At 46.1% G+C, this 14,965-nt stretch overlaps 1 protein-coding gene across 1 annotated transcript; it reads right to left on the bottom strand.

The window, feature by feature from the left end:
- Positions 1–65: 65 nt before the first annotated feature.
- Positions 66–14,198, bottom strand: setd7 (SET domain containing 7, histone lysine methyltransferase). Its single transcript, XM_068740343.1, has 8 exons — positions 14,032–14,198; positions 12,165–12,294; positions 11,871–12,072; positions 10,599–10,788; positions 5,375–5,456; positions 5,176–5,293; positions 4,751–4,908; positions 66–1,412 (listed from the first exon to the last, which is right to left on the bottom strand). The coding sequence occupies exons 1-8, from the start codon at positions 14,066–14,068 to the stop codon at positions 1,220–1,222; spliced, it is 1,110 nt and encodes a 369-aa protein (XP_068596444.1). The 5' UTR covers positions 14,069–14,198; the 3' UTR covers positions 66–1,219.
- Positions 14,199–14,965: the final 767 nt, after the last annotated feature.

Genomic DNA, 14,965 nt, shown 5'->3' with positions numbered 1-14,965 from the left:
CAACTGCGCAGATTACTTTTATTGAATAAAACATTTTACTGTAAGATTAATTCAATTCAATTCAGTTTTATTTATATAGCTCCAGATCACAACATAAAGTCATCTCAAGGCACTTTACAGGATTAGCAGGGAAACACAGAACCCAACTTGACCCACAAGAGCAACGGAGGCAAGGAAAAACTTCCCTTTAACGGCCAGAAACCTTGGACAGAACCTAGGCTCATGGTGGACGGCCATCTGTCTGACCGACTGGGTAGAGAGAGAGAGAGAGAGAGAGAGAGAGAGAGAGAGAGACTAAAGAGCTGCTATATAAAGCTATAAATGCTAATGCTAGCGATATAAAGCTATAAATGCTAATGCTAGCGATATAAAGCTATAAATGCTAATGCTAGCGATATAAAGCTATAAATGCTAATGCTAGCGATGTGGACATCAGTGTTGAGGGACACAGGTCCAGGTTCTGCAGCACCACGGACAGAAGGACCTGCAGACAGACAGAGAGAGGGACAAACAGCGGGAGAGAGAGAACAAGACTACAGGAAGAGAGAGAGATTACTGACATATATTTATAACATGAATAACCAGATAAAGGGGGAGGAGCTCAGTGTGTCATGATGTTAAGCCACCAGTGCTGCCTAATGACAGCAGATTGATTATACTGATTACTGCATTGATTAGTTATAAGCTTTGTTAAAAAGGAAAGTCTTTAGTCTACTCTTGAACATAGAGATGGTGTCTGTCTCACGAACCAAATTTAAAAAGCAAAAGTTCAGTTTCGTGAAGGTTGAAAACTCGGAACCAGATCCGGCAGCCCGTGAGCAAGGCAGCTCAGCGTCGTCAGGTGTCCCGTTAAGCTGCTGCAGAGGTTTAGATGTTCCGTTTCTAAAGCATAGATCAAACGACGGTCAGCGATTGAACATGATTTTATTCTGTTTGCTTTGTTCAATCTGCTACAACTTTCTGTTGAGACGTTCATAAACTCATGTTTTCGTAAATGAGATGAAAGAGCATTCGGTCCTAGCAGCTGTTCCAGCAGGAACACCGAGGACATGCATCAGCACATCGTCTTCCTCCGCTGATGAAGATGATGGTGAACGCGTTGTTTGGCTCTTCATTTATACGGAATTCCTCTGATTTCCATTTGGATGCCATTTAAGGGACACCAAATATCAACGTGTTGCAGCCGGAGGACAGATCAGGCGTCATCGTCCCTGTGTCCTCATTGTCCACTGGGAGACGGTCGTCTCCGTTGGAACTCCAGCAGCTCCTGCTTGTACCAGTCAGGGGCCTCGGGGCCATTGTCCCCCATTGGCTCATGGTCGTAACCGTAAGCAACCATTAGCTCGCCGCCGCTCTGCACCGCCGTCAGGGTGCGGATGCACTTGATCGGCCCAAATCGAGGATGGACAAACCTGCGAAGAACCGCAAACGATAAACGCTCAGACAGCAGCGAGATCACCTCAACGTAACGGAATACGAATCTCTTTCACCGACAATAAAATCTATCCTGATTGTGAAGAGCAACAAAAGGTTCCCTGGACCCCTCCAGCGGTTCCTTCACAACAACCTCACTGAGTGATCGGTTCCGCTACCACAGAATATGTTCTAAACCCTGGGTCCCCTCCAGTACCCGGCCGTGAGACATTTGTTACCGGGCCGCACAGAAAGCATCAATAATTTATAGCATATCCATTGTATTGATTATTAGAGTCCGACTGGCTTTTCTCCAACGTAACAATCGCCTGAATCTTCTTCTTGGTCATGCGTTACTAAAAAAACACGACGGCTGGAAAGTCTCGAAAATGAGTCAAAAACAAACGTCCTTGAAGAGTTTCTTTGTAAAGGGGAAAGACAAGAACCCTGGATTAAAGGACAAGAACCCTGGATTAAAAGACAAGAACCCTGGATTAAAAGACAAGAACCCTGGATTAAAGGACAAGAACCCTGGATTAAAAGACAAGAACCCTGGATTAAAAGACAAGAACCCTGGATTAAAAGACAAGAACCCTGGATTAAAAGACAAGAACCCTGGATTAAAAGACAAGAACTCTGGATTAAAAGACAATAACTCTGGATTAAAAGACAATAACTCTGGATTAAAGGACAAGAAACCTGGTTTAAAAGACAAGAACCCTGGAATAAAAGACAAGAACTCTGGATTAAAAGACAAGAACTCTGGATTAAAAGACAAGAACCCTGGATTAAAAGACAAGAACCCTGGATTAAAAGACAAGAACCCTGGATTAAAAGACAAGAACTCTGGATTAAAAGACAAGAACTCTGGATTAAAAGACAATAACTCTGGATTAAAGGACAAGAACCCTGGTTTAAAAGACAAGAACCCTGGATGAAAAGACAAGAACCCTGGATGAAAAGACAAGAACCCTGGATTAAAAGACAAGAACTCTGGATTAAAAGACAATAACTCTGGATTAAAGGACAAGAAACCTGGTTTAAAAGACAAGAACCCTGGATTAAAAGACAAGAACCCTGGATTAAAAGACAAGAACCCTGGAATAAAAGACAAGAACCCTGGATTAAAAGACAAGAACCCTGGAGTAAAAGACAAGAACCCTGGATTAAAAGACAAGAACCCTGGATTAAAAGACAAGAACCCTGGATTAAAAGACAAGAACCCTGGAATAAAAGACAAGAACTCTGGATTAAAAGACAAGAACTCTGGATTAAAAGACAAGAACCCTGGATTAAAAGACAAGAACCCTGGATTAAAAGACAAGAACTCTGGATTAAAAGACAAGAACTCTGGATTAAAAGACAATAACTCTGGATTAAAGGACAAGAACCCTGGTTTAAAAGACAAGAACCCTGGATGAAAAGACAAGAACCCTGGATGAAAAGACAAGAACCCTGGATTAAAAGACAAGAACCCTGGATTAAAAGACAAGAACTCTGGATTAAAAGACAAGAACTCTGGATTAAAAGACAATAACTCTGGATTAAAGGACAAGAAACCTGGATTAAAAGACAAGAACCCTGGATTAAAAGACAAGAACCCTGGAATAAAAGACAAGAACCCTGGATTAAAAGACAAGAACCCTGGATTAAAAGACAAGAACCCTGGATTAAAAGACAAGAACCCTGGATTAAAAGACAAGAACCCTGGATTAAAAGACAAGAACCCTGGATTAAAAGACAAGAACTCTGGATTAAAACACAAGAACCCTGGAATAAAAGACAAGAACCCTGGATTAAAAAACAAGAACCCTGGATTAAAGACAAGAACCCTGGAATAAAAGACAAGAACTCTGGATTAAAAGACAAGAACTCTGGATTAAAAGACAAGAACCCTGGATTAAAAGACAAGAACCCTGGATTAAAAGACAAGAACCCTGGATTAAAAAACAAGAACCCTGGATTAAAAGACAAGAACCCTGGAATAAAAGACAAGAACTCTGGATTAAAAGACAAGAACTCTGGATTAAAAGACAAGAACCCTGGATTAAAAGACAAGAACCCTGGATTAAAAGACAAGAACCCTGGATTAAAAGACAAGAACCCTGGATTAAAAGACAAGAACTCTGGATTAAAAGACAATAACTCTGGATTAAAGGACAAGAAACCTGGTTTAAAAGACAAGAACCCTGGATTAAAAGACAAGAACCCTGGATGAAAAGACAAGAACCCTGGATTAAAAGACAAGAACCCTGGATTAAAAGACAAGAACCCTGGATTAAAAGACAAGAACTCTGGATTAAAAGACAAGAACTCTGGATTAAAAGACAAGAACTCTGGATTAAAGGACAAGAACCCTGGTTTAAAAGACAAGAACCCTGGATTAAAAGACAAGAACCCTGGATTAAAGACAAGAACTGGACATTTGTTTTAAAGAAAAAAACGTGAACGCGAAGGACCGATGCAAATATTGAGAACACAACTTCAACAAATGTGTTATGGCAAGTAGATATTTGTGTAATAATTGTTTAATAGTTATTACAAGCAACTAAAACAGCTAACCACTACCTCTGGCGTAGCGGTTAGTACTGTCCCGTCACAGAAAGAAGCTACCGGACTCGAATCTGTGCGGAGTTTGTATGTTCTCTCCATGTTGTAATAACAAATGAAGCAAACATTTAACCAAAAATATGAATTTTCTTTCTTACAGCTCGAACAAATCATGTCTGTGTGTGTTTTCAAATGTCCATAGAATAGTCCATTCCCTGCGTGTAATGTTTGCCGTCCAGCCCATGTTTTGGATACCGATGTCCACGCTTTACCTCGGCTACCAGGCAGACTCTCAGAGATCGGCGTGTTAAAGGCACCACCGACGAGGACAGTGGACAAATACAAAGTTGTGCGTCAACAGGAAATGTGGAGACGCTCGTCTCTCCAGCTTCATTAGTTACATTCAGAACATTCAGTGTTCAAAGTTTACTTATTTATAATTGTATTAAGATGTTTTAATTGTTACAGTACAATAGTTTACATGTATTTGAAACATCACCCAAATGGGCCGCTGTTATTTATACATATATTTTTATTTTTGAAATGAAAGCATTTTAAGTAATTTCTTTCCGTCTTTTTTTGGTACCGAAAATGAACCGAACCGAAATGAGACTTTAGTGCACCGTTACACAATCACCCACCCAAAAGCAGCAACGCTGCCCCCAACAGGGCTGGAGGTACTCGTTACAGGACAGGAGAGGTCTGATAGTCAATGAGGACGTGGACAAGACCGTAACAAACGTCTTTCGCTGTTATTGGCATTGAATGAGTTAAGATATGTCCTCACGGGTCGTATTTGCAGTTCGGGGTGAAGGAGTGGTTCGCCTTGTGACCCAGAGAGGCGCAGTAGTTCTCCGTCTGGTCGAATGGCTGCGGGACATCGATCACTGTGTCCTCGTCCAGGGAGATTGTGTTTCCGTTCAGTGCCCAGTCTCTGCTGTCCACCTGAAAGGTCCAAGGATTCATGGGGGGACAGATCAGTCCAGCAGAAACACTTAAATATGTCGTAATGAGGCTCCAAACATTCATTCAAGCGAATCGAGTTCTTTTCTTTATCGTTAGGGTGCTTGTTTGGGAGGCCCCCCCCCCAGGAGAGAAAGAACTCGTCTGACGGGGAGGGTCATTGATCTTTTTCCTCCAATCATCTCAATCCACATAATATTGATCGACTCCTGCGCTGCTGGGGCTATACACTTAGCAGAAGAAGCCGACCTCAGAGTGCGTGATGCGAACGCCGTTGTAAAAGGCCACCACGGCGTCGGCGCCAACATCCACCTTGGCAAACAGTCCCTGTCCGGCTCCCTCCACCGTGGAGTCAGCAACAAACACCCTGGGACAGAGGACAGGGCGCCGGAATGAAGAGCGTCTCGTTTATCAGGCAAGCAGCACGTCCAGCACAACGTGGGCTCACCTGTGGCTCTCATAGGGGTCAGGAAGCAGCGCGTGGGTGACGATGCGGGCGGAGGTGGCGTTGTCACAACGGTACAACGGACCTGCAAAGAGTGGCCGTTACATTATTGGAGCTGCTGCTACCAACGTGGAAGTATAACTGGGGTCCAGACCGGAACCCAGGGTCTGGACCGGGGGGTACTTTGTGTACACTGACTACAGGTGCCGTGTGCAGAAAGGATATTACTCATCTCTAATAGAAGAGAACAAATCTAATCCAAGGTTTCTCTCTGACACCGTAGCTAGGCTAACACAAAGCTAGAGCAGCATATTACTCATCTCTAATAGAAGAGAACAAATCTAATCCAAGGTTTCTCTCTAACACCGTAGCTAGGCTAACACAAAGCTAGAGCAGCATATTACTCATCTCTAATAGAAGAGAACAAATCTAATCCAAGGTTTCTCTCTGACACCGTAGCTAGGCTAACACAAAGCTAGAGCAGCATATTACTCACCTCTAATAGAAGAGAACAAATCTAATCCAAGGTTTCTCTTTGACACCGTAGCTAGGCTAACACAAAGCTAGAGCAGCATATTACTCATCTAATAGAAGAGAACAAATCTAATCCAAGGTTTCTCTCTGACACCGTAGCTAGGCTAACACAAAGCTAGAGCAGCATATTACTCATCTCTAATAGAAGAGAACAAATCTAATCCAAGGTTTCTCTCTAACACCGTAGCTAGGCTAACACAAAGCTAGAGCAGCATATTACTCATCTAATAGAAGAGAACAAATCTAATCCAAGGTTTCTCTCTGACACCGTAGCTAGGCTAACACAAAGCTAGAGCAGCATATTACTCATCTCTAATAGAAGAGAACAAATCTAATCCAAGGTTTCTCTCTGACACCGTAGCTAGGCTAACACAAAGCTAGAGCAGCATATTACTCATCTAATAGAAGAGAACAAATCTAATCCAAGGTTTCTCTTTGACACCGTAGCTAGGCTAACACAAAGCTAGAGCAGCATATTACTCATCTCTAATAGAAGAGAACAAATCTAATCCAAGGTTTCTCTCTGACACCGTAGCTAGGCTAACACAAAGCTAGAGCAGCATATTACTCATCTCTAATAGAAGAGAACAAATCTAATCCAAGGTTTCTCTCTAACACCGTAGCTAGGCTAACACAAAGCTAGAGCAGCATATTACTCATCTCTAATAGAAGAGAACAAATCTAATCCAAGGTTTCTCTCTGACACCGTAGCTAGGCTAACACAAAGCTCCAGCTCTGTTGACCCTTCTGTTCCGACAGGTCTCAGTAGTGAAGATTTCATGAACTTCTTCAGCACCAAAATCGAATCTATTAGGGACGTCATTCATCAGCGTCTGCCTTCGTGTGGCATTGACCCCTCCCTGAGTGATGGAAGCAGAGATACGACTGTTACTCTTGATAGTTACTTGGATAGTTTCACCCCCATTAACCTGCAGCAACCAAGTGTGGCTGTTCCACATCTCCTCTGACCTCTCCTGGACACTCAACACCAGACACCTGGTGAAGAAGGCCCAGCAACGGCTCTTCTTCCTCAGGAAGCTGAAGCGGGCTGGACTCTCCTCTGTGCTGCTTGAAGACTTCTACCGGGCCACGATAGAGAGCATCCTGTGTCTCAGTGCGACCGTGTGGGACGGCAGCTGCACGGCGCAGGACAGGAAGGACCTATCCCGGGTGGTGAGGACAGCTCAGGGGATTGTGGGTCACCGTCTGCCTGATTTGGACTCTGTTTACACCTCCAGAGTCCAGAGGAGGGCCAGACGCATCGCCACAGACCCCACCCACCCGGGCCACAGACTGTTTGTCCCGCCCCCAGACCCCACCCACCCGGGCCACAAACTGTTTGTCCCGCCCCCATCAGGGAAGCAGTTCAGGACAATAAGAAGCAGCACAGCGAGGCTCAGGAACAGCTTCTTCCCCCGAGCTGTGAAAGCAGCCGTTCCCTCGTAGCGATCTGGGACTCTCTGTGCCGGTCCCGCTGGGGACGCTCTGAGCCTGCCCCGCTGGTGACGCTCTGAGTGCCTGTCCCGCTGGGGACGCTCTGAGCCTGCCCCACTGGGGACGCTCTGAGTGCCTGTCCCACTGGGGACGCTCTGAGTGCCTGTCCCACTGGGGACGCTCTGTGCCTGCCCTGCTGTGCTGCTGTTGCTGTTTGGCACTGTTTGCTTGATTCTCTGTCTCAATCTCTCTTATGTATACAGTAGTCCCTCGATATAATGCGGTTCATTTTTTTTTTGCACTTGAACACGTCTTGAATCGGCGCAAGGACGAAGGCGCGGTCAGAGGAACTGTGAAATACGCACGAGTTGCTATTAATAACTTCTCATGTGTTCAACCTCGTAGGTTGATTGTTAAAATTAAATTCGTTATTTCTCAAAGCTATCATGTTTATTTGTTAAGCGTTTGTTTTATAGCGCTCTTCTTCTCTGCGTAAAAAGAGGCCTTTATTTTGTAGGAGCATAAACGTCACGTCCCTTTTGGGTTTTGTTTCTTCCTGTTGCTACATGTAGCCGCTGCCGTTCCGCTGTGCTAAGCCATCCAATAAAGCAGCATGAGAGGCTAAAGACAGCACGAGTAGAATATTTGTTCTTCTGCACTCCAAGCGGCTCTTTCCTCGACCTGCACGCCTTAACATTATTAACAGGAAAACGTTTACTGTACGTACTATATATTTTTATTTCTCCAACAAATGTTTAGTTCTGAAAAGGTTTTGATCTTTGGTTTCATTCTATAATACTGAAACAATCTATTTAGATTAATGCCTGACTGTTAAACGTGTATAAAGTGTGTGGTGAGGGGTTTAACAGCCTTAAAACATTTATGTACATGTATAATAATTGAAAAAATATATACATTGCGGATTTCACTTATAGCGGGTTATTTTTAGAACGTAACCCCCGCGGAAAATGAGGGACTACTGTATACTGATCTGCTGTATACTGATCTGCCGTATACTGATCTGCCGTATATTGATCTGCCGTATACTGATCTGCCGTATACTGATCTGCCGTATACTGATCTGCCGTATACTGATCTGCCGTATACTGATCTGCCGTATACTGATCTGCCGTATACTGATCTGCCGTATACTGATCTGCCGTATACTGATCTGCCGTATACTGATCTGCCGTATACTGATCTGCCGTATACTGATCTGCTGTTCTCCATGATCGCCACCTTGTCATGGTGGAGAACCTTGCGCGTTCCAATGAACCTAAGAGCGATGCCGTCGGGAGCTTTAGCTCCTGGTAGGGTCACCCAAGTCGGTAAGGTCGAGGGGGAGGTTCCAGACAAAGTGCGATCCAAAGACCTCAACGGCGGAAGTGGCGGAGGATGATACTGTGAATCACAACGGCACCGAAGGCGGATGAAGGCTGCAACAGAGGGTGGTCTCCAGTCGTCATGGATTCCATGCCATTGGATCTAGGCCACTTTCTGCCAAGGACCGTGTGGTGGCGGCAGGCGCATCAGTCTCCCCACGCTAAAAGACGTCACGCGCAGGCGTCCTCCCAAAGGGAACCCATCCATTTGACATCCTGGACACTCATCAAAGCCTTTGACTCGGTAAACCATCAGGCCCTTTGGCTGGTTCTGGCAAAGATTGGCTGCCCTGACAAATACATCCGGGTACTGAGACTGCTGCACGACAATATGTCAGCCACGGTACTCTGTGGCGGTGGAGACGAATCGGAACCCTTCCGGGTTGACACTGGAGTCAAACAGGGCTGTGTCATCGCTCCATCATTATTCTCCATCTTTGTTGCTGCTATACTCCATAACATAAGCAAGCATCTGCCACGGGGAGTCGAAATTATGTATAGAACCGACGGTCAACTCCTCAACATCAACCGATTCAGGGCTAAAGGTCGAACCAACACCACGTTCATCATGGAGCCGCAGTATGCGGATGACAACGCCCTCGTTGCCCCCTCAGAAGAGGACCTACAGTGCATGCTATCTGCCTTTGCGAAGGCATACAAACAGCTTGGTCTAGCCATCAACATAAAAAAGACACAAATTCTCCACCAACCACAACCAGACAGCAGTATGCCTGTCCTACCCCCAAACATCTCCATTGACAACATCAGACTGGAACATGTGGACCACTTCCCATACCTTGGGAGCCTTTTATCTTCAAAGGCTGTCATTGATGACGAGGTACACCATCGCCTCAGTTGTGCCAGTGGAGCTTTGTCAAAGCTAAGAAAGAGAGTCTTTGAGAACCGCAACCTCCAAGCAAAGACCAGATCTTGGTCTATGAAGCCGTGGTACTTCCCACCCTCCTGTATGGATCAGAAGCCAGGACTACGTACAGCAGGCACTTAAAGGCACTTGAGACGTACCATCAGAGGTGCCTCCGAAAATTCTGGACTGGCCATGTTATCCGCATGCCTGACTCTCGCCTCCCAAAACAAGTCCTCCATTCTCAGCTCGTTGAAGGTAAACGGGCCCCGGGAGGCCAAAAAAAGAGGTGTAAGGATAACATCAAGACAAACATGAAGAAGTGCCACATCGACCTTAAATCTTGGGATGACACGGCAACAGTCAGGACGACCTGGAGAAACCTTGTTTGTGAAGGTGCTGCACAGGACAACGATGACCTCCGCCATGCTGAGCAAGAGAAGCGCAGACTCAGAAAAGAGAGAGCAACCACCAAACAGGTCCAACCCAAACCCACCACCACTACGTTCCCCTGTCCACACTGCACCAGAATAACTGGGTCCAGGATAGGCCTATGTGCCCACCAGACCCACAAGGACCAAGAAGGAGGACAGTGATGCTCGACTACAAGAGACCGCCGATGATGACCGATCTGCTGTATATTGATCTGCTGTATACTGATCTGCTGTATATTGATCTGCTGCCTTCACCCTGAATGCAGAATACGATCAAGAGCATTTAGTTTTTTACTTCGCTCAGACATTACAAAACATTGTTCGGAACATATGGATTCACGCGAGACGCTGTGTGTGTGTGTGTGTGTGTTCACCAACACCTCGGCAGGTGACAGGCCACTCTACAGTATAGCTAATGTTCCTCTCAGTGTGGACTCCTAAAGTCTATCCCTCAGCGGGACACGGGACACCTTAGGGGTGACCGATCCATGCACCTCTACCCAGAGCCCTGCGGTAAATGCATCCCTTAGCACAAAGGTGTGCTCACTACCCCCCATTCTGTGGGTGGAGTCTGCACTTACTATTGGGTGTGACTTCGAAGTGGAGCCTTCCACTCTGGTTGGTGGTCGCGGTGGCGAGTCGAGCTTGGATGAGGTCCCCATCCACAAAGCTTCCGTAGAAAGCCGTCTGCCCGTCGGGATAGATGTATGCTAGGCATTCACCGGTCATCTCGCCGTCTTCATTCGCCTGCCCAAACACACAACCTCCATCCTAGACACGCCTCAGTATGCACCAACACACACAACACACACAGCGAACAGACACCATGTCATCCATTGACTTCTACATATGAGCAAAACGACACGATGAAAGGCACCGTACCAACTTTGACAAAGCTTTAACAAGAACGCTTAGCACCATGCTAAAATACGCTAACGCTAATGTCAAGTTTAATGTTTGAGACCACCTCAAAGACTCGGAGAAGAGGAACTACAAATAGCGACATTTAGAAACGGCTAAATGATGTGGACGTTTTTGTCCACTTGAAGGGTTACGGATGGAACTTTTTGAAGGGTGCCCCATGGTCTCTGTGTAGCCCTAATCGGCTGCGGAGTGCCACAGAGCTCTGTTGAAGGCCACATTCTGTTTTCATCCCACATGCTGCCCTTGGCCCTGCGATGAGCCTGAGTCTCTTCTGGGGTGTGTCCCACCCCCGGCTCCAGCAGACCCGTGACCCGCAAGTCAGAAATGATGAGCTGCCTTCAGGTTAACGGTCAAATATGCCATTTTCAGGGTTTGAGCTGTTGCATGTTCCTGATGGCGACAAATCGCAGCCGGATTTTGGACCGCAACATGAAAATGGACAAACACCAATTACATTGTAGAAACTAGTTTTTTTTATCAACGAAGTATTTGACAAAATTCAAAGCGGATCTTTGCCCCACGTCTGGAGTTCTTCATGCTTTCATGACCTCTAAACTGGACTGTTGTTGTTCAGACCAGGCAAGACCTCACTAGAACTGGACCCAGAAGGAGCGGTCGCGAGGCCGATACCGGCCTTCGTCCTCCGGCTTCCAGTCGGCTTCCATCAGGATTTGTGTATTTCTTTTATACTTTGCCTGCTGTTCAGATTTTTGCCCAGTCGTGTTGGATCTGCAGTCCCTAGAAGTGTCTACATCACTGCTGAAGACGAGGCTCGTCTTACTGGCTTTTAACTCCAGCTGAGCTTTACCTCCTGACTTGACATTGACGTGTTATGTTGTGGTTTTCTTTGTATTGCTCTTATTTTAAGACCATTCAGCACGTTGACCACATGCTACATGAACATGCTAGTGAGCACTGAGCTGACTCACGGGGTAGTAGACCCAGCAGTCCCCGCAGCGGCTACTGTCTTTGTACTGGCCCTTGAACGCCAGGCGACCCTCTGCATCAAACTCCTGAGCCGGCCCGTTGAGTTCACCGTCCACATACGTCCCATGGAGGATGGCGCCGTCTTCATGAGTGTACACCCCCTGACCTTGCAGAGCATCGTCTACATAGAAGCCCTCCAGTGTACTTCGGGGGAGTAATAAAGCCATGTTCATTCAGCAATTCAATCAGCTCAAGATAGCAACGGCGTCAGAAAGATGAATCCAGGGTTCCCGTACCTCCCATCCAAGAAGAAGAACTTTCCCTTTCCATGTTTCTCTCCGTGGGTGAAGTGTCCTTCGAAACGATCACTGGAGGAGTAGGTGACGGTGCAGAACCCATGCGGCTGGTCCTCTTCATCTAGCGGGCCTGAAGACAAACCAATCAGAGATCTCAGAGAAACTGCTACGTGCTAACAGCTAAGAGCAGGGAGTCTGAGCGCTCAGAGAGAAACTGCTACGTGCTAACAGCTAACAGCACAGAATGCCTCCAATGCTGCATGTCCACGTCTCCTCAGCAGCAGCCGCCTTGAAATAAGAGCTTCACTGAACTTAACTCACGACCCCCCCCCCCCTTTAAGGGGGGTCAATCCAACAGAACGGTCTGCTTCCATCATTGTACTCGTGTCATTACCCTCGCCGAAGGGGAGGAGAGGGTATTGCAATTGGGTGCGTTTGTCTGTCTGTCTGTCCGTCTGTCTGTCCGCGCGCATAATTCAAAAACTAGTAACCCAATCGACTTGAAATTTTTACACAAGCAAGGTTCTGTCCGTTGATCCGGATCTGGATCCAGATTCTAGAATTATTTTTACATCTGGAATTGTGCCTGTGCTGTAAACTGCCACTTTAAGAGGGAGGGAAACAAATGGCATGATGGGAAAAAGAGTCCAGAAAGAGTCTTGTAGTACGTTCCGGAGCAGCAAGCTAGAGCAGGTTTGGCCCCTCTGATCCGGAAGTCTCTTGTTTTGTGTTGAATTTAACATTTTTATAGTGATGTTGCTTTTAGGCCACATCGTGCAGCCCGACTGGGGTTAGGGTTAGACTGCAGACCCCGCCTCCAATAGACTATTGGATCTTGTGAGACAGTAAACAGGGCTTCCGGATCAGAGGGGCCAAACCTGCTCTAGCTTGCTGCTCCAGAATGGGAAATGATACAACTACAACTGTAACATATATGAAACTAGAATGAACTATGAGTGCTCACACCAGATTTGAAGTCTCTAGCTCCAAAATTGAGGTCAGGATCCTGAAAAATGCAGATTTTAGAAAGAAAATTAGCTCTCAGATCCGGATTGTGATCCGGATCCGGCCGAAATTAGTCATATTCATAGACCTTTAAGGAGTACTTATGTGTGATTTTTTTCAGATCCATACCGCCATGCGTTTTGAAGAAATTAAGAAAAATGTCAAAAAGTGCCCTATCTCACAATGTTAAAGAATCCTTTAGAACATTCTAGAATCTGGATCCGGATCCGGATTAATGCCATTCTCGGGGAGGACCGAGCCACGGACAGAACCTTGCTTGTGTAAAAATTTCAAGTCGATTGGGTTACTAGTTTTTGAGTTATATGCGTGGACAGACAAACAAACAGACAGACAGACAAACAAACGCACCCAATTGCAATACCCTCGCCTCCCCTTCGGCGAGGCTAACGATGAACAGAACGAGTCTCTGTCCCCTGTGAGGACTCTTAAGCCAGTCTGTCCAGGGTCCCCTGTGAGGACTCTTAAGCCAGTCTGTCCAGGGTCCCCTGTGAGGACTCTTAAGCCAGTCCAGTTTGAGTTTGTTTTTTTATCCACAAATTACTGAATGTCTTTTTTTCTCCATACATTCCAGCGAGAGGATTCTCCATCCAAATGTCCCAGGAGACAAACGACGCAGACACAACATGCCACAAATCAGAGCTTTTAATCTGAGTCCACATTCCAGCGGCAAAGCGGTAACCCCCAGGCCGCCTCCACTGGCGGTTCAAGCGGCTCACTTCCTGAAATAAAGCCCGAGGCGCTGCGGGGCCTGCGGACGCCAACTGACGTCAGAATGACAAAACGCGAGAAAGGGCGCGTCATCGTTTCAACGGAAGCCGAGTCAGGAACGAGAGTTCGTTACCGTCCACGAGCTGCTCCGCGTCGTCCTCGCTGTCCATGCCGGAGCGTCCAGGTGAGAGCTGACCCGGAACGGCTCGGGTGCTTCCGGAGCAACGTCAAACCGGAAGCGCAGAGAGCGTCTTGGCTATATTTGGGGTGTCCAGATGTCCTCTTCTGCCGGGACATGTCCTTCTTTACGGACCAAAAGAATGGTCCCTGTGAAATATCCGGATTGTGTTTCTAGCAGAGTTTCTAGGAACGTTTCAATGTCTTAAAAAAAACAAGAGTAAATGCTTCGATCGACACATTGTGTCAGAGTCCCGAAACGTCACTGTGGAACGCGGAAGTGACGTGTATATTCGAATCTGGAGGGCGTTCCCAGTATAAACCCTAAAGAATACGCGATAGTATTTGCTGCTGAAGCGTTCCTCTGAAACAGGAGCAGGAACAGCAAGAGGAACAAACGCGCTCATTCCAGCAGGAATGTCTCGGACTGGAATTCTTCTGTAAATGAAAGTATGGACAATTCCCAGAGTGTTTCTGTGACAAATAAGGTGAAATAAATGTGTTTTAAAATGAGTCCTTAATATTACTGCCGACGCGGCGTGAGGACGTTCAGAACCTCTTCTGGATCTTTATACGCTCTTTGTTTGTTTTGAATATAAATGACATTAAAACAAGAGGGCGATTGAAGTCTTTGTTTGTGAGACATGTTGGGTGTCTCTCCTTCATTCGGGGACACTTTGAGCTTGTTTCACCCACAAAGATGACGTGAGGATTGAACCCACGTGGTTTCTGCTCATTAGAGTCTGTCATGTTAACCTTGTTTTTACTGTTTCATGCTTTCATTTAGGTTCAGTTAATAAAACGTCCTCGTGATGCAACAACCTGAATAAAAGCTTGTTGGAAAGTGTTGCACAACAACAATCCCTCCAGAACTTGAATCTTCATCCTAT

This window comes from Brachionichthys hirsutus, chromosome 6, assembly GCF_040956055.1.
Source record: "Brachionichthys hirsutus isolate HB-005 chromosome 6, CSIRO-AGI_Bhir_v1, whole genome shotgun sequence".
Classification (NCBI taxonomy): Eukaryota; Metazoa; Chordata; class Actinopteri; order Lophiiformes; family Brachionichthyidae; genus Brachionichthys; species Brachionichthys hirsutus.
The sequence above is the reverse complement of the archived record's forward strand: the minus strand, read 5'-3'. Positions and strand labels throughout refer to the sequence as shown.

Excerpts from the sequence above, each read along its gene's own strand:
- setd7 (XM_068740343.1), bottom strand. The coding sequence starts at position 14,068 with ATGGACAGCGAGGACGACGCGGAGCAGCTCGTGGACG. Across the intron at positions 5,457-10,598 it reads CTTCGAAGTCACACCCAATA|GTCCGTTGTACCGTTGTGAC; the intron begins GTAAGTGCAGAC and ends CACTCTTTGCAG. Across the intron at positions 5,294-5,374 it reads GACCCCTATGAGAGCCACAG|GGTGTTTGTTGCTGACTCCA; the intron begins GTGAGCCCACGT and ends CCTCTGTCCCAG.